We start from the raw sequence: 20,112 nt of genomic DNA, 5'->3' as shown, positions 1-20,112 counted from the left end.
CCGAGAGACTACCTAAATGGCAAAATAAGATAATTTCCCTCCATAAGCTACCCACGTTTACCTGAAATGATTTTATTCTGATGGCTCGTCATGTATTATCTCATTTTGGAAATTTATTGGCCTAGTATTCTGGAAGGTTCTTGGGTTGTCAGGGAACAAAATGAACCTCAATATTACCTCTAAATGTAAAAACTATGCATCTTTACAACCATTTCATCTGAATATGACAATAATATGCTCGAAAAAGCCATTTTAAATTTGAAATTAAAGTAGCCTAGTACCTCCAAAATATCATAATTCATGAAGAAACAACACAAGGTACTGTAAAAAAATGATATGCAAAATATGCAAAATCCGAACTCTAGTACTGATTACACATTACTCATTGAGGAAACTGTAGTATTGGACTTAAACCATCATTTGCTACGTGGAACTCTACAAGACATGCAGGAATAGAGTCAGCGAGGTTCTGAAAAGTACTGCTGAGCGAGCTGTCCCACAGATTCTCGATTAAGTTTAAATCTGGAGAGTTTGGTTGTGAATTGAGTACAGTAAACTCATCCTGGTGCTATTCGAGCCATCACATACATTGTGAGCTGTATGTCACATTGTCCTGATGATACATGCTATTGTGTCGAGAAAAAACGAACTGCATGTAGGACAGATGCATAATTGTGTTCATCTGCTGTGCCATCCAGAACGATATCATGCAAGTAATGCCATGAAAACATTCCCCAGAACATAATGCTCCTTCATCTGGCCCTGTCACTCCCGATGATTGTTGCAGGTTGCTTGCTTTCAGACTTTCACACTGTACACGACAGGGCCATCTGTCTGATGGAGCAGAAGCTTGATTCATCTGAAAAGGTCACCTCTTGTGTCCAGTTGTGGTATTGATTTGAAAATTCCAAACTTAGTTGCCAATGAACAGCAGTCAGCATGGAGTGTGAACCAGACTGCAGAGGCTCATATGCAGCAATGTTTGCTGGACAGTCATTGAGGAGACACTGTTGGTAGCCTCTTGGCTCATTGGGCAGTCAGTTGCTCGACAGTTGCACATCTATTCGCCCATACACATCTCTGTAGCTGTTGTTGACCCCTTTCATCTATGCACCACAGTTGCTTCGGTGTCTGTTTTTGATACCACCATTTATCCGTGCACAGTATACTTAACTGCAGCGACACGTGAACAATTTGCAAACTTAGCTGTTTTGGAAATGCTTCCACCCTTGGCCTGAAAGCCGATGACGGTGCTCTTTTGGATGCCAGATAAATTGCTCTGTTTATGTATTATGACGACTGCACTGTGTTCTACATCCCACCAACATGCTTTATATACTCTCCACCGCTAGTGCTACCTCGAGTGACCTGCGAGTGGTGATTGCACATTGATGTTGAACAATGGCGGTGGTCACATAAATATGACTGGACCGTGTATAAGCCGAATAGTAACACACAAAAGCAACTCCTCCTGTTGTGTCTACAGCTGTGGTACTTCAGTTTACAATTCAGTGTACAGTTCTATCATCAGTATCACATACTTCTACTGTTTGTTATTGTGACTTCAGGTGGAAAAAAAAGTGGAGTCTCATTTTCAGATTCACATTTGAAAAAGTTATATACATGGACCATAATTCCCCTTACCTGCTTATGAGATTCTTCATTTTCACCCATTCATCCGATAAAGATATTTAAGATGCACTAGCATACTTACAGACACGCATTGACAGCTCTGCTGCTGTATCAAAATATCACTGACCCTTCAGCTGCAATTAGTAATTTAGTTGCTCTACAAATGAAACTGTCACGAAACAAGGAAGCACAGTCTGAAAGAGTGCAATTGTCACTGTTTAGCAGTAACTAGGTGCTTGGAAAGAGAACAAATGTTATTGCCTGTCAGCTGTTAATGGGGACGATTGAAAACTACACTTCCTTTTGGCTTGATGTGTGCTATGAAAGCAGTGAACAAGAAAAAAGAAAGATAATTGTCCACAATTCCATGCATATACTCTGTAGAAGCTTCATTATTAAATGTTTTAAGATTTCATGGCATGCCACAAGTAATTCCTAACATGCTAAAAGGTATTTTAGTTCCTTATCAAAATGACTACCCATCTTCTTATTTTACAGTCGTGCACTGTTTGAAGTACTTGTTTTAATAGTTTGAATCACTTACTGCTTGCTTGTTGGGGCCAAACTTATTAATTTACTGACTTACTTCCTTCATCTTTTTTCAGTAAGCAATTTTTTTTTAATTATCTCCATTATTGAAAGTTAGTTGTATTACAGGTATTTATGTCTTGGAAGTTACACCTCTGTGTTTGTCGTACATCAGTTGTCAGGTGTCACTGAATGTAATTGTGATTTGTACTATACAGGGTGATTCAGAGGAATAGTATATCTTTATGCAACACTGCACTAAACTGATGCCGTTATATACTATGTGATCAAAATATCCAGACACCCCCAAAACATATGTTTCTCATATTAGGTGCATTGCGATGCCACCTTCTGCCAGGTACTCCATATCAGCAACCTTATTAGTCATTAGACATCGTGAGAGAGCAGAATGGGGGCACTCCGTGGAACTCACAGACTTTGAACCTGGTCAGGTGATTGGGTGTCACTTCTGTCATTCGTCTGTATGCAAGATTTCCACACTGCTTAACATCACATTGTTTCCAATGTGATAGCGAAGTGGAAATGTGAAGGGACACATACAGCACAAAAGCGTACAGGCTGACCTCGTCTGTTGACTGACAGAGACTGCCGACAGTTAAAGAGGGTCGTAATGTGTAACAGGCAGACCATCACACAGTAATTCCAAACTGCATCGGGATCCAGTGCAAGTACTATGACAGTTAGGCGGGAGGTGAGAAAACGTGGATTTCATGGTCGAGCAGCTGCTCATAAGCCACACACCACGCCAGATAAATGCCAAACAACACCTCGCTTGGTGTAAGGAGTGTAAACATTGGACAACTGAACAGTGAAAAAATGTGTGGAGTGACAAATCACGGTACACAATGTGACAATCCGATGGCAGGGTGTGGGTATGGTGAATGGCCGGTGAACATCATCTGCCAGCGTGTGTAGTGCCAACAGTAAAATTTGGAGGTGGTGGTGTTATGGTGTGGTCGTGTTTTTCATGAAGGGGGCTTGCACCCCTTGTTTTTTTGCATGGCGCTATCACAGCATAGGCCTACATTGATGTTTGAAGCACATTCTTGCTTCCCACTGTTGAAGAGCAATTCGGGGATGGTGATTGCATCTTTCAACATGATCGAGCATCTGTTCATAATACACGGCCTGTGGCGGAGCAGTTATGCGACAATAACATCCTGTAATGGACTGACCTGCACAGAGTCCTGACCTGAATCCTACGAACACCTTTGGGATGTTTTGGAATTCTGACTTCATGCCAGGCCTCACTGATTGGCACCAATACCTCTCCTCAGTGGAGCACTCTGTGACGAGTGGGCCACCATTCCCCAAGAAACCGTCCACCACACCTGATTGAACGTATGCCTGCAAGAGTGGTAGCTGTCATCAAGGCTAAGGGTGGGCCAGCCCCATATTGAATTCCAGCATTACCGATGGAGGGCACCACAAACTTTGTCATTTTCAGCCAGGTGTCTGGATACTTTTGATCACATAGTGTATAAGCACCGGCATGGAAGCAAGGGATTAATGTGGCATTTTGCGTCCTTCTGCTGTGCATGCAATAAATGCAGAAATGTGAATTGTGGCAATGCTATTACTAGATGTGTTCAAACAAGTTCAAGGTGCTGTTACTCTTTTCTTGGCTGCTGAAGTACAAACATCCGTAGACATCCACTGGTGACTGAAGAATATGTATGGGGCAGCATGTCTGTAGAAAACCAACGTTGTTGACTGGTGCACCAAAAGATACTGCTGGAAAGCAGAAGTTACACAAACTTGAGTGGGAGACACTCGAGAACCTGCTCTCTAGTCCTGATCTCTCACCATGCGGTTGTCACACCTGCTATCCCACAAAAAGGTCCTTGGAGGGTCAACGGTACTTGTCGGATGAGGATGTGCTCCAAGCAGTTACACAGACTTCTTCACGCAACAGGACATGGTGTTTTACCAAACAGGTATCTTCAACCTGATGTGTCAGTGAGACAATTGCCTTCATGCTTATGACAATTTTGCCTGATTGGCATACCAATTCTGTGCTGTGTAGCCTTCGAACAGAAACCTTTTGATTGCTTGCCCCTTATATATGACAAAGTGGTAGTATAGACTAATTAAAATAAAATGTGCCATACAATATGTTCATTTGTTATTGGTTACAGAGATAAAGCTGTTACAGTGTAATCCAGACAATCATAGGAAGTGTTAAGGAAATACCAGTGATTAAGTTCAAAGTTAATTTTAATAAATTCAACCTCCAACTGCGATAAACTTTCAGATTTCATGACACCACCACTTATAACTACTCTTCTTAGTCTGTCTTGGCAGTCTTGTATGAGAGCAGCCTTATTCATAACCCAAACAATCAATTTGTTACTTGTGTGTTTTTTGTACACTTTGAATTTCAGCTATATCCTCAGGCAAAAATCTGTATTTGTAAGGTCAAGGCACTTGGTCACCAGGAAATGTGACTATTTCTGCTAATCAAGCTTCCAGGGAATGTTGGGTATAGATGCTGTGTCACCTGACAACTAAAGTGTGTAGGGATACCGTCGTGCTGGAAGAAAATAGACATTCTTGTAGCCAAAGGAACCTCCTTCAATAACCCAGAAGCTCATTTTCGGGAAAGGCTAGGTGATGGGCCCCTGTAAGACAGTGCGGTAGTGCAAAAGGCCAGGCCCAGTCGACTGATAGACAAAAAAGCTGGAGGGTTTTCATTGGAGCATCAGTGTGAATTCTGAGTGTTATTGATACCTTCAAGATAAAAGTTGTTCCTTGTGTAAACAGTATTAATGGAAGTGCTTGCGAGTTTCAGTTAGCCAGTGACAAAATATCTGGTCTTCTACCTACATCTCCTTTTTGAAAGTGTTGAATCTGCTGTAAATGATAAGGACAGAGGCCGTGCTTACATCAGTGCACCATTCTCTTATGTACAGTTAAAAGACTTTCACATATAACTTTTGGCCACAGCCTTCATCAGTAAAAGAGAGAAAAACACACACACACACACACACACACATCACAGACACACAACTGCCAACTCCAGCATCATCTTGGGCTGAAATGCTGAAGCTGGTGGTTGTGTGTGCATTAGGTGTGTTTGTATATAAAAACAAAGATGATGTGACTTACCAAACGAAAGTGCTGGCAGGTCGATAGACACACAAACAAACACAAACATACACACAAAATTCAAGCTTTCGCAACAAACTGTTGCCTCATCAGGAAAGAGGGAAGGAGAGGCAAAGACGAAAGGATGTGGGTTTTAAGGAAGAGGGTAAGTAGTCATTCCCGTCCCGGGAGCGGAAAGACTTACCTTAGGGGGAAAAAAGGACGGGTATACACTCGCGCGCACACACACACATATCCATCCACACATATACAGACACAAGCAGACATACTTAAAGACTTTTGTGTGTATGTTTGTGTGTCTATCGACCTGCCAGCACTTTCGTTTGGTAAGTCACATCATCTTTGTTTTTTATATATATATATATATATATATATATATATATATATATATATATATTTTTTTTTTTTTTTTTTTTTTTTCATGAGGAAAGAGGGAAGGCGAGGGAAAGATGAAAGGATGTGGGTTTTAAGGGAGTAGGTACGGAGTCATTGCAATCCCGGGAGCGGAAAGACTTACCTTAGGGGGAAAAAAGGACAGATATACACTCGCGCATACACACACATATCCATCCGCACATACACAGACACAAGCAGACATTTGTAAAGGCAAAGAGTTCGGGCAGAGATGTCAGTCGAGGAGGAAGTACAGAGGCAAAGATGATGTTGAATGACAGGTGAGGTATGAGCGGCGGCAACTTGAAATTAGCGGAGGTTGAGGCCTGGCAGGTAACAAGAAGAGAGGATATATTGAAGGGCAAGTTCCCATCTCCAGAGTTCTGACAGGTTGGTGTTAGTAGGAAGTATCCAGATAACCCGGGCGGTGTAACACTGTGCCAAGATGTGCTGGCCGTGCACCAAGGCATGTTTAGCCACAGGGTGATCCTCATTACCAACAAACACTGTCTGCCTGTGTCCATTCATGCGAATGGACAGTTTGTTGCTGGTCATTCCCACATAGAAAGCTTGACAGTGTAGGCAGGTCAATTGGTAAATCACGTGGGTGCTTTCACACGTGGCTCTCCCTTTGATTGTGTACACCTTCCGGGTTACAGGACTGGGTTAGGTGGTGGTGGGAGGGTGCATGGGACAGGTTTTACATCGGGGGCGGTTACAATGGTAGGAGTCAGAGGGTAGGGAAGGTTGTTTGGGGATTTCATAGGGATGAACTAAGAGGTTACGAAGGTTAGGTGGACGGCGGAAAGACACTCTTGGTGGAGTGGGGTGGATTTCATGAAGGATGGATCTCATTTCAGGGCAGGATTTGAGGAAGTCGTATCCCTGCTGGAGAGCCACATTCAGAGTCTGATCCAGTCCCGGAAAGTATCCTGTCACAAGTGGGGCACTTTTGGGGTTTTTCTGTGGGACGTTCTGGGTTTGAGGGGATGAGGAAGTGGCTCTGGTTATTTGCTTCTGTACCAGGTCGGGAGGGTAGTTGCGGGATGCGAAAGCTGTTTTCAGGTTGTTGGTGTAATGGTTCAGGGATTCCGGACTGGAGCAGATTCGTTTGCCACGAAGACCTAGGCTATAGGGAAGGGACCGTTTGATGTGGAATGGGTGGCAGCTGTCATAATGGAGGTACTGTTGCTTGTTGGTGGGTTTGATGTGGACGGACGTGTGAAGCTGGCCATTAGACAGTTGGAGGTCAACGTCAAGGAAAGTGGCATGGGATTTGGAGTAGGACCAAGTGAATCTGATGGAACCAAAGGAGTTGAGGTTGGAGAGGAAATTCTGGAGTTCTTCTTCACTGCGAGTCCAGATCATGAAGATATCATCAATAAATCTGTACCAAACTTTGGGTTGGCAGGCCTGGGTAACCAAGAAGGCTTCCTCTAAGCGACCCATGGATAGGTTGGCGTACGAGGGGGCCATCCTGGTACCCATGGCTGTTCCCTTTAATTGTTGGTATGTCTGGCCTTCGAAAGTGAAGAAGTTGTGGGTCAGGATGAAGCTGGCTAAGGTAATGAGGAAAGAGGTTTTAGGTAGGGTGGCAGGTGATCGGCGTGAAAGGAAGTGCTCTATCGCAGCGAGGCCCTGGACGTGCGGAATATTTGTGTATAAGGAAGTGGCATCAATGGTTACAAGGATGGTTTCCGGGGGTAACAGATTGGGTAAGGATTCCAGGCATTCGAGAAAGTGGTTGGTGTCTTTGATGAAGGATGGGAGACTGCATGTAATGGGTTGAAGGTGTTGATCTACGTAGACAGAGATACGTTCTGTGGGGGCTTGGTAACAAGCTACAATAGGGTGGCCGGGATGATTGGGTTTGTAAATTTTAGGAAGAAGGTAGGGGTGCGGGGTGTCGGTGGGGTCAGGAGGTTGATGGAGTCAGGTGAAAGGTTTTGTAGGGGGCCTAAGGTTCTGAGGATTCCTTGAAGCTCCGCCTGGACATCAGGAATGGGATTACCTTGGCAAACTTTGTATGTAGTGTTGTCTGAAAGCTGACGCAGTCCCTCAGCCACATACTCCCGACCATCAAGTACCAGGGTCGTGGGCCCCTTGTCCACCAGAAGAATGACGATGGATCGGTCAGCCTTCAGATCACAGATAGCCTGGGCTTCAGCAGTGGTGATGTTGGGAGTAGGATTAAGGCTGGAAGTCAGAAATTCCTGGAAGGTTTGGAGAGGGTGATTTTGAGGAAGAGGAGGTGGATCCCGCTGTGACGGAGGACAGAACTGTTCCAGGCATGAATGGACACAGGCAGACAGTGTTTGTTGGTAATGAGGATCACCCTGTGGCTAAACATGCCTTGGTGCACGGCCAGCACATCTTGGCACAGTGTTACACCGTCCGGGTTATCTGGATACTTCCCACTAACACCAACTTGTCAGAACTCCGGAGATGGGAACTTGCCCTTCAGTATATCCTCTCTTCTCGTTACCTGCCAGGCCTCAACCTCCGCTAATTTCAAGTTGCCGCCACTCATACCTCACCTGTCATTCAACATCATCTATGCCTCTGTACTTCCGCCTCGACTGACATCTCTGCCCAAACTCTTTGCCTTTACAAATGTCTGCTTGTGTCTGTGTATGTGCGGATGGATATGTGTGTGTGTGCGAGTGTATACCTGTCCTTTTTTCCCCCCTAAGGTAAGTCTTTCCGCTCCCGGGATTGCAATGACTCCTTACCCACTCCCTTAAAACCCACATCCTTTCATCTTTCCCTCTCCTTCCCCCTTTCCTGATGAAGCAACTGTTGGGTGCGAAAGCTTGAATTTTGTGTGTATGTTTGTGTTTGTTTATGTGTCTATCAACCTGCCAGCACTTTCGTTTGGTAAGTCACATCATCTTTGTGTGTGTGTGTGTGTGTGTTTTTACTGATGACAGCTTTGACTGAAAGCTTTGTGTAAGTGTCTTAATTGTGCCTGTCTGTAACTTGATGTGTCTTCTTTATGGTAAGTAGCAATCTGTCTTTTCCTGCATTGTTAGTGATATGAAAAGGATAGATTGCTATTCACGATACAGTGAAGATGTTGAGTTGCAGATAGGCACAACAAAAAGACTGTCAAACAAGTGAGCTTCTGGTCAACAAGGCCTTCATTGGACTTAGACAAAGTACACACACACACACACACACACACACAAAAGCGCAACTCATACACACATGACCACAGTCTCTGCCTGCCTTTTTGGCTAAAAGCTTAGCTTGGCAGTCTTTTGTTGTGCCATCTGCAACTCAATTTTCCGCTATATGGTGAGTAGCAGTCAAACTTAACATTACGGAATTTTTAACAACAATAATGTAATATTCGTTGTTTGCTTTGATGATGGCTACTGTGCAGTGCCATTACCAGCCATACAGTTTATCATGTATCATAAAATTATTTGTCACTCAGTAAGTATAAAAATTTATCCAGGAATGAATGGTTTAATTGTAAATATATTTATGATTGCAGTTGGCAGTTTTTATACGATGTGTTGCACTCTGTTAATTGATTTGATGCACTTGCATTTACTGGCCTCCCTAGCCTCATTTCGTGTTATTAATGTGAGTGCTATGTCTGTCGTTAGATCACCGTATATGCTACTTAGGATCCAAGTACCTGCAGTCCAGCATAGCTGAATTGTGGCCTCCTTTAAATGCCACACTACCAAAACCCAGTCATCATTTGCGCTAATGTCTTATTGTCCATAGGTCCTCTCAGAACCTAATCAGCGTAAACCATTTCCAAAATTCTAGCTTTCTGTTCACATTTACTCAGACTCAAAACCCACTTAACTATTTGCTATGTTCCACTACATCCCAAGACTTGTTAAGCTACAGTCTTCAATTATAATCGTGTTCTCGACCGCTCAAGAAACATTAGCTACTTTTTATGTTCAGTTCCACCAAGTGTTTCTCCAAAGACTCGTAAGGTACAAACTATAGTATCAGTGTGCAGAATGAAAACTTATCTGTGTAACAAATTATAATTGGATATCTGTTGTACAGAATAATTTATTCAAAATAGTCCATACTGCAATCTCCCAAAATATCATTCCTCCTGAAACACTATGGGCTATATCAGGCACCATCTGTATCTAACCTAAAACCAACATTCACAATTCTCCAGTTACATTTTAGACATGCAGTTTTAGACTGAAAATTTGTGAAACTGATTTTTTCAGCCAGTGACAAGGGATGGTTGATAGTGACTGTAGATGGAGTCAGTTTTTTTGCCACTGCGCCTTTAGAATGTGTTTGAGCAACATTTTGCCATCAAATTTTATGGTCAACTGAATGAAGATGCTGTTGGTATGATTCGTAAGGCTCACAAGGATGATACCATTTATGCAATGTACATATATTTCTTTTGATGACTGGAGTCACAATACTAATGATACCATTTATGCAATGTACATATATTTCTTTTGATGACTGGAGTCACAATACTAATTGGTCAAAACCTGTATTTTGACAGAATGTCAACAGACAAAATCTGACCAACAGGGTGATCTGTTCTTTTTATGTGCCACAAATTTAGAGGTATTCCTTTTTGTTGAGAACTTTCAGTGCATTTTGTGTGAGAGAGGGAGTGGTTTCTAAAATTTATTTTTCTAATGTGATGTAAAGTTTTATTTTCAGGTGTTTCAGGCTTTATGATGTTGAATAACTTGTTTTGTCCTTAACACCTCTTGAGGAAACTTCATAGCTACTGTTTATATAAAAATTATTCTCATTCATATTTGCAAAATTGTAAGTTGTGTCAGTTAATTATGTATGTAATTATGGAGTTAATATTTTCTCTTTATCTTGAATTGCGTCCTACAAATTCATGTGCACAATACAATAATGTGCAGTATCATTCTCTGGTATCATTTTGCACTTGAATGTGAAATATAAACTCAAAAATTTACTTGAGCAAGTAAGATAATGTATGATAAATTATAGCACTTTGTGTGTAAGAAAAGCCTTTTTTATTTAAGAATATAATTGTATTTTACAAGTAAAATTGTATAAAAACAGGAGGAGACCTTCACCAAACCTAAGTCAAATAAGCGACGACCAATGTCGCAGAGCTATCCATCACGTCCTTGGAACAAGGAAGATGCAGAAAGAGCTTTAGCAGTTGAATCTTCACACATGAAAGGTCTCCGAAATCAGTCTCTGATCATTCGGTTCCCAGACCCAGAGCTTACAAAGGATATGGTCAAAGCATTCCATCCAGGAATTGAGAATGTCCATTTCCAAGTTCCAAGTGGTCCAAGGTACGGTATATGTGAAATTTGGGCAATTAGATGGCTGTTGGATGAAGTGATATTTACGCTTATTATACTGTGCTTGTAGACTGATGTACAAGGAGTGATCAAAAAGTAACAGAAATTTTTGTTGTTCTTAAAGAATCTTTATTTATTCATCAACACCAACTTTGTTCCCTTCAAAGTAATCCCCCTCAGATATAATACACTTATTCCAGAACTTTTTCCAATCTTAGGAGGTCACCTGGAACTGACTTTTCGTTACGGTGTTCAGCTCCATCAACGGTTCTATTTTTATCTCATTAATGTTGACAAAATGATGTCCTTTCATGGTTCTCTTCAGCGTCGGGAATAGAAAGAAGTCGCAGGGGCCATGTTTGGCAAATTTGGAGGCTGAGGCAAAATAACTGGTTTGGTTTTTCCTGAAAATCACAAACAAGCATTGACGTGTAAGTGGGAACATTATCGTGATGCAGCTTCCACTAATGATTTTGCCACAATTCTGGTTGTTCTCTTTGAATAGCTTCACACAAACAGTGTATGACTTTCAGGTAGTATTCCTTGTAGACCATATGACCATGAGGCATGAACTCTTGATGCACTGTCCCATTGTTATCAAAGAAAACATTGAGAAGAACATTCACTTCTCGTAGAACTTGTCAAATTTTTTTGGTCTTGTCTCTTTAGGTAGTTTCCATTGGGACACTGGGCCTCGGTTTCGATGTTATATCCATATAACCATGTTTCGTCACCTGTTATAACTGTCTTTAGAAGTTCTGGGTGATTGTCAACTTAATTCAGTAATTCCTGAGTGATGTCTATGCAACTTAGTTGTTGGTGGAATTCAGCAATTTCAGAACAAACTTTGCTGCTACAAGTTTCATGCTGAAAACATCTAAAAAAATTGCTCAGTGTGAACCAAAGGATATGCTGACATCAGCAACCTCTCTGATGTTGATTTGGCAATTCTCCAGAACAATTTTCTTTACATCTTCCATATTGTTGTCAGTAACTGATGTGCCAGGGCATTCAGGGTGGTCATCACCTTCATCTTATTGACCCTCTTTGAAATTTTGTAAACTCTTATCTTTTTCATAGTAGATACGTCAAAAGCCACAATCAACAATTCGAATGAGGTGCTGCAGTTCATTCCATTTTTCAAGTAAAATTTAATTCAAATTCTGTGATCCATCTCTTTCGAAAGTGAAAATTTGCCATCACTTGAAAACGTGTAGCCTTTTTAACTGTCAGCAATAAATTAAAATTCAAAACAGTTGAAAATACAAACATACGTCAGAAACACATGTACCAACAAGATTTAAAGAATATTGACAATTGGATTTATAAAGCTCGCAAAATTAAAAAAATTCGTACTTTTTGATCACACCTCGCATGTACTCATTGTTACCTAATGTGTACTGTTTGGACAGCTGCCATATCTCTCTCTTGAAGTTGTGACCTCAACAAGTATTGTCATAGTAATCTAATCTACTGCATAGCTGCTTGAAAACAACAATCTGTGAAGCAGTCCCTGCATGCAGTAGTAACCATCTGCAACTAGTTGGGGTTACAATAATCTCACGGGTATGCTTACACATTGTTTGGATGTTGTGATCCAGAGAACTGTTGGGACCACATGGTTGCATTATTGAGATGAAGTGCAAACTAATATACAAGTATACAAATGTGCCACACACATTCTGAGGCCCATCAGATATCTTTTAAAAAGTGTAATGTTTATGAAAAATAACAACCTTGGTAATATGTGTTATTGTTATGTGACATTATCCCTTAACTTACATCAAATTTACTAATCCAGTTTTGTTATAAATGTTGCAGTTTATGGCTGAATGTTATGGCAATATTGCAAACTATTGACAAGGATTAAAATCTGTACTGTAGACCTAGGCGTTCGTTAGCCAACTATTGCTGTGGGTGGATATAGTATAGACATGTAGCTGTGTCATTGGCCTCTGTTGCATGTACATTTTGTTTATGTAGTGCAATAAAAGTTGGAAGTAATTGTTTGTGGTTGAAAGCTTTGCCCATGCGTTCAGAAGTAGCCCCTTTAAATGAAGAAGTGATTAAAATGCTGACTTGAGATAACAATATTGAATACACACATTGGCCTGAAACCACAGAAATTTATCTTGTGGATTATCTCTTTTCAATCTTTGTAAACCATAACATACTAGTTTTACTCTAAAGGAATTATAGTTTCCTTGAGACGTATGAGTCTCAGCTTTATCTTTGATAATGATAGCTGAAGAAAGTATTAAAATTTGAACCGTGGCCGGACCTCGAACACGGGTCTCCTGTTTACTAGGCAGATGAGCTAACCGTTACACCACTGTAGCAGTATGGGTAACACAGCTGCAAGGACTACCCCAGTCCAGTGCTCTACCTAACAAATATCAGTTCACACCTTCAGGCCATTTTCCCCTTCTTAAATCATCAGGATTTCTGAGGCTGTCTGGTTGAAGAAGGGGAAAACGGGCTGAAGGCATGAGTTGAAATTTGTGTTAAAGAGGGAACTGGACTAGGGTAGCCCATGCAGCTGTTTCACTCATACCGCTACATTGGTGTAATGGTCAGCATACCTACCTACTAAGCAGGAGACATGGGTTCAAGGTCTAGCCGTGGTAGAAATTTTAATTCATTCTTCAGCTTCTATCACTATCGAACACTATTTTTGTTTTCTAAATTCTGATTCATGGAGGTTAGGTCATTGATGTGCTACAAGTTCAGCAGAAGAAACATTAATTTCAGTGGTACTCAAGAACAGAATTACAAAGAATCTGTTGATTTTCATTCCTAACAACTCTCAAAAGCACGTATTTTCGTGTGAAATGAGCTCTTTCACAATACATCTGATTACCCTAACAACAGGAACAACAAAAACAACTTTGTAGGAGTACTGTAAGTCACACTTATAAACTATAACTGATCCTGACCTTATAATTCTACCTGCAGACAAAGGCTCCACCACTGTTGTTTTGAACTGCAAGGATTACCTGGCAGAAAGACTCGGTGAGTTGTCAGATAATTCCTCCTACAAACCTTGCCACAGTGACCCCATTCCAGTAATCCAGCAGGATCTTCAGTCACTACTCAAATCCTTAGGCCCATTCCAGAACCTCTACCCAGAGTCCATCTCTCTACTCACCCCTACCACTTCCCGCACTCCTACCTTCTACATGCTTCCTAAAGTCCACAAACCTAATCACCCAGGACACCCCATTGTGGCCGGTTACTGTACCCCCACTGAGAGAATCTTTGCTCTCGTTGACCAACACCTTCAACCTATTACCTGGAACATACCCTCCGATATAAAAGATACCAACCACTTCCTCCACCGACTCTCCACAGTTCCCGTCCATTTACCACACAGTGCCCTGCTTGTCACTATTGATGCCACCTCCCTGTACACTAACATTGCTAATGCCTGTGGCCTTACCACTATTGAACACTACCTTCCCCAACACCAGACAGATTCGAAACCGACAACCTCCTTCCTCGTCTCCATGACAACTACATCCTCACCCACAATTACTTCTCCTTTGAAGGCATTACTTACAAACAAATCCAGGGTACGGATGTGGGCACCCGCATGGCACTATCCTATTCCAACCTATTCATGGGCTGTCTAGATGTTGACCTCCACCTCAAAGATGGCTACATCAGTACCTCCGCCCATATCAAACCTACTAACCACCAGCAATACCTCCACTTAGACAGCTGCCACCCATTCCATACCAAGAAGTCCCTTCCGTACAGCCTAGCCACCCATGGTCATCGCATCTGCAGTGACGAGCAGTCCCTCTCGAAATATACCGAGGGTCTCACTGAAGCCTTCACTGAGTGTAATTAGCCTCCCAAACTCTTACAAAAACAAATCTCCGGTGCCTTATCTTTCCAGTCTCCCACCACCTCCCAAAGTCGTACCGTCCGGCCACAAAGGAACATTCCCCTCATAATTCAGTACCGTGCAGGACTGGAGCAACTGAATTACATTCTCTGCCAGGGTTTCGATTACCTCTCGTTGTGGCCTGAAATGAGAAATGTCCTGCCCACTATCCTTCCCACCCCTGCTACAGTAGTATTCCGCCATCCACCAAACCTACACAATATACTCAAGCATCCTCACACAACTCCTGCTCCCAATCCCTTACCTCATGGCTCATACCCCTGTAATAGACCTAGATCAGGGCTTAACAACTGGCCAGTTTTGAGCGCGAGTACTCGCGTCTGCTCAGGCACGTGCTCACGAGCAGGTGCAAGGTCGTGGAGTAGGGAGGGAGGGGAAATGCGCGCACACGTATGAATAGGACCGCAGCGTGCCTATTGAATTCGCGCCGACTGTGTAACGCTTAAAGTACTACGATCAGCTCTAACAGTCACTTCGCTGGTTAAGAATCATGTCAAGTCGCCGTTGTGTAACCCCAACCATGCTTTCGCAGTTCAACCCCCACTGGGAGGAATTGTATCTGTTTACAGAAAAAGATCGTGTTGCAAAATGTTTAGTATGTCACAAAACGCTGAATTCTTTTAGGAAATTTAATTTGCAGCGACATTATATGTCGTACCAAGCGAAAGACTACGGAAGTGGAAAATGTGATGGACCAGATCGTGCACAGGAAGTTATTAAACTTAAAAGGAAGCTATCCGAAGAAGATCTGGATGACGAAGAAAAATAAACTGATGCAGCTCTCAGAGTGAGCTACAAAATTGCTTTGTTTTTAGCAAAATCCCTGCGCCCCTTCACTGATGGCGATTTAATAAAAGATGTTTGGTAGTTGCAGCGGAACATTTGTGTCCATCTCAAGTTGAACAGTTTCGGATTGTGTCATTATCTGACCATGACCATTATGCATCGCATACAGGACATGGCAGACAACGTCCAGAGCCAGCTTGCAAATATCTATAAAGATTTTATGGCGTATTCTCTAGCTCTGGACGAAAATGTTGATATCACTGGAACAGCGCAGCTTTCCATATTTATTAGAGGTGTTCATAGAGATCTTCAGGTGAGGAAGGAGCTCCTCGATGTAGTAGCCATGAAGAACACTACAACCGGAGGTGATATTTTAAGTAGTGTTGAAGAAAGTGTTGGAAATATAGGATTGTCGTGGAATTCTTTAGTCTACAGACCGTGCACCAGCGATGTCGGAAAAAATTAGGTTCGTTGCGCTGTTGAAGGAGAAAATGTAAAAACTGACTGTGCCAAATGAAATAAGGGGCGTTCACTGTGTGATCCACCAGGAAAACTTACGTGCAAAGAGTATCACTCTAAAAAATGTGATGAGTGTTGTTCGTACAACCAATTATATAAGGAAGCATTTGCAAAGAGTATCACTCTAAAAAATGTGATGAGTTTTGTTCGTACAACCAATTATATAAGGAAGCATGGGCTACAACACAGACAATTTAAAAGCTTTCTTGAGGATGTAGAAAGCCAGTATGGTAGCCTGCCTTATTACAGCGAGGTCCGCTGGCTTAGTCGTGGCGAATTATTAAATCGAATTTTTGCCTATTAGATGAGATAAATATGTTCATGGAAATAAATAACATGTGTGTTCCTGAATTGAAAGAGCCTTCATGGAAATGTGATCTCGCGTTCTTAGCAGATTTAACTAGCCATCTGAATGCTTTGAATATTTCACTACAAGGTAAAGATCTGCTAATTACTCATTTCATAGATCGAATACGAGCTTTTAAAATGAAATTGACACTTTGGGTGAGTCAGCTGGAAGCAGGAAATCTAGCTCATTTTCCTAAATTATCATCCATGCAAGATGTTCACAAAGACTGTGAACGTTATTCACATAGTTGCCCTTAAGGAAGAATTTGATCAACGCTTTCAAGATCTGACAGCACTAGACAGTGATTCTGATCTGTTCTCCTCTCCATATTCAGCGAATATTGAAGAGATTCGTCTTGAGCTGCCACTAGAAATTATTGACCTCCAGTGTGAGAGAGAATACAGAGACAAATTTCAGAACAAGAAAAAAATTTTGGAATTTTACAGACACTTCCCTCAGGATAGATTTTCTCATTTGCACAAACTGGCGGCTACAATAATATCAATGTTCGGTTCCATGTATGTTTGTGAATAACTGTTCTCTGCAATGAAATGTAACAAGACGCGCCTGAGAAACGCATTGTCTGATCGAAATTTAAACTGCACGCTGCGCCTACGATGCACAAGAACAATTACTCCGAACATAGACGCAATTGTAAAGGGCAAAAAGTACAAGAAAACAGAGAATCCCACACTTCAGTGACACCTTTTATTGTGTAACAGTTAACAAATTAATACAAATGTAGAGGCATACACTAAGCTAATAAAATTATGTGGCACGTGTACATTCTCCTTTATTTGTTTCATTTGTCATAGTAATAATTCGTGAGTGATATCCCTGCAGGTGGCTGCGGATTTACATTGACTGGCGGCAGCTGTTGTGTGCCCCACGTCACTCTCCCCACTCTCCGCTCTGGTCCGGTAGTGGGGGTAGCGTGCTCGCGCTGCTCCGTGCTCGCGCCTTGCTGCTCACAGCTTGCTCCGCGAGCACGTATGTTGTGAAGCCCTGACCTAGATGCAAGACCTGTCCCACACCACCACCTACTCCAATCCGGTCACAAACATCACCTATTCCATCAAAGGCAGGGCTACCTGTGGAACCAGTCATGTGTTCTACAAGCTAGGCTGCAACCACTGTGCTGCATTCTATGTAGACATGATAACCAACAAACTGTCTGTCCGCATGAATGGCCACCGACAAACTATGGCCAAGAAACAAGTGGACCACCCTGTTGTTGAACAAGCTGCCAAACATAATATCCTTCTTATCAATGACTACTTCACAGTCTGTGCCTAATGGATCCTTCCCACCAACACCAGCTTTTCTTAATTGCGCAGGTGGGAACTTTCACTGCAATATATCCTATGTTCCTGTAACCCTCTTGGCCTCAACCTTCAATAGTCACTGTCCTCACCCATCCAGCCCCTTCCCTGTTCCCATTCCAGCACTACATAGCCGTCATTCCAACACCACAGTTTTTTTATTTCTCTCCTTTTCCGCTACCCCCCCCCCCCTCCCACCTCTCCCCTGCAGCACTTCACTGTCTGCCACCCCCACCATACTGTCCCTCCCCCTCCCCACCCCAACCTCCTCCTTACCCTCACCCACTCGCCACTCCCATTGTGCAATGGCGCTGCTGCTCGCAGTTTAGTTTCAGTTGCCTGAGACTGCAGTCGTGTGTGTGTGTGTGTGTGTGTGTGTGTGTGTGTGTGTGCGTGCGTGCGTGCGTGCGTGCGTGCGTGCGTACGTGTGCGTATGTGCATGTATTGTTGACGAAGGCCAGTTGTCGACAACTTCAATTGTGAGAGTCTTTTTGTTGTGCCTATCTGCGATTCAGCATCTCCGCTATATGCTGAGTAGCAACTTTCCTTCTCATAATATTGTAGATGTATCGACCGAGGTGACACAGTGGTTAGCACATTGGATGCATTCTGGAGGATAATGGTTCAAATCTGTGTCCGGCCACCTGATTTAGGTTTCTGTGATTACCCTAAATCGCTTCAAGCAAATGCCTGGATGGTTCCTGTGAAAGGGCGTGGCTGACTTCCTTCTCCATCCTTCCCTAATCCAGTGGGACCAATGACCTCCCTGTTTGGTCCTCTCCTTCAGATCAACCAACCAACCACAAATAATAAGTATTTTCTTTTGGACCTGTAGAAAGAAGGAGAATTTTTTGGAGATGTCAGTGGAGTAAAAGAGAGTGTTAATGAAAATTGTGCTTTTTTTTTTCAAGTTCTTACTTTTATTGAAATTGAATTCTTGCGTAGAAAAGGTAAGGAAACCATAGTTTACCTATGTTGCAACTGAGCAAACATTATTCCTTGCAGAATGTGATAGGGATTCTTACAGGTTTGGTGATCTCATTGAATTTTAGTGATTTATATTTTTTGGCACCCCTAGTATCGATCACTCGATGATTGACAATGAGCCTGATACACTCTTAATAGTAAGTTGTTCATTGCACAGACAAATTACTGTGTTTTATTCATAACTAGTAGATTTGAATAAGTCTGTGACTGATATTTCGTGACAGATTTAAGATGTACTTGTCACTGAAACACACACCTCTGTTTTCTACAATATGCTTGTACCAGATAAGCAATCTGGCATGTCAAATTCTAATTCTGTCAATACTTTTCTCTTTTGCTTCCAAACTCTGCAGAAGGTCTCTTGCATAACTTGGTGTACTTATGCTTATGTTGCAACTAAGCCATTCTCTGCTTTGTCTTTCCTTCTAAGTCTAGTAATGTGTACAGAAGAGTATCTCTGTAGTTTAGAAAGTAGGACAGAAATATTGATTGATTAAAACTATGAAGCATGTCTTGACAATTTAAATGAAAGAAACCAAGGGCATTTTAAGTATTTGGATGTATTTTCTTGTCGAGAACTTAGTTGTAATTTGCCAGGCAGAGTGAGTAATTCTGAGCAGCTTCCGCCTTCAGGTGAGCGCATCAAGAATGTGTGGTAAAAAATATTGTTAATCTTTGCACTGTTGAATAACAGGACTGACATCTAGTCCTAGCTACTAAATGAAATTGAGCTATGTCTAGTAGACTGGTCGCTCAGAGCATTTGCTCTGTATGCTAGACGTCTGGCAATGCAATGTATGTATTTCTCAGAGTAATACTTGCTCATTTGTCTGTTTATTACAAATTCAGTAACATGAAACAGAAGAAAGAAGGAAGTTTACCATCAGTGATAAGGTTATTAGAAATGCAGCCACAGTTCAGCTTGGAGCAAGATGAAGAAAGAAACTGGTTGTCTCTTTTTCAAAGAAATCTTTCCAGCATTCACTGTAAGTGGTTTAGGGAAACAACAGAGCATATTTGGATAACTGGACGGTAGTGTGAATACCACTGCTCCAAACTACAAGTCAGGTGTCTTTACTGCTGTGCCACCTTGTTCTGTAGTAACAAATGGAAGATTATGCTCTTCATAAATGAAGCCTACATCTGTTTGGAGAACAGCAGTGACAACGGCATGCCCTCTCCGAAAAGATTGGAGAGCTCTGTTGGCATCTGATCCTAAACCGCACAGAAGCTGTACAGAGGTGCCATTCTGTAAGC

General features: G+C 42.1%; 1 protein-coding gene across 4 annotated transcripts in view; it reads left to right on the top strand.

Moving 5' to 3' along the window:
* LOC126203389 (homeobox protein slou-like) overlaps positions 1–20,112 on the top strand; it is a 143,136-nt gene that overhangs the window by 50,154 nt on the left and 72,870 nt on the right. For all 4 annotated transcript variants that reach the window (XM_049937694.1, XM_049937696.1, XM_049937695.1 and 1 more), the window contains exon 4: positions 10,732–10,973. In XM_049937694.1, the coding sequence (XP_049793651.1) occupies positions 10,732–10,973 (242 nt within the window). The remainder of the gene's footprint in view (positions 1–10,731; positions 10,974–20,112) is intronic.

This window comes from Schistocerca nitens, chromosome 9 (genome assembly GCF_023898315.1).
Source record: "Schistocerca nitens isolate TAMUIC-IGC-003100 chromosome 9, iqSchNite1.1, whole genome shotgun sequence".
NCBI lineage: Eukaryota > Metazoa > Arthropoda > Insecta > Orthoptera > Acrididae > Schistocerca > Schistocerca nitens.
Note: the sequence above shows the minus strand (reverse complement) of the source record. Positions and strands in the feature narration are given on the sequence as shown.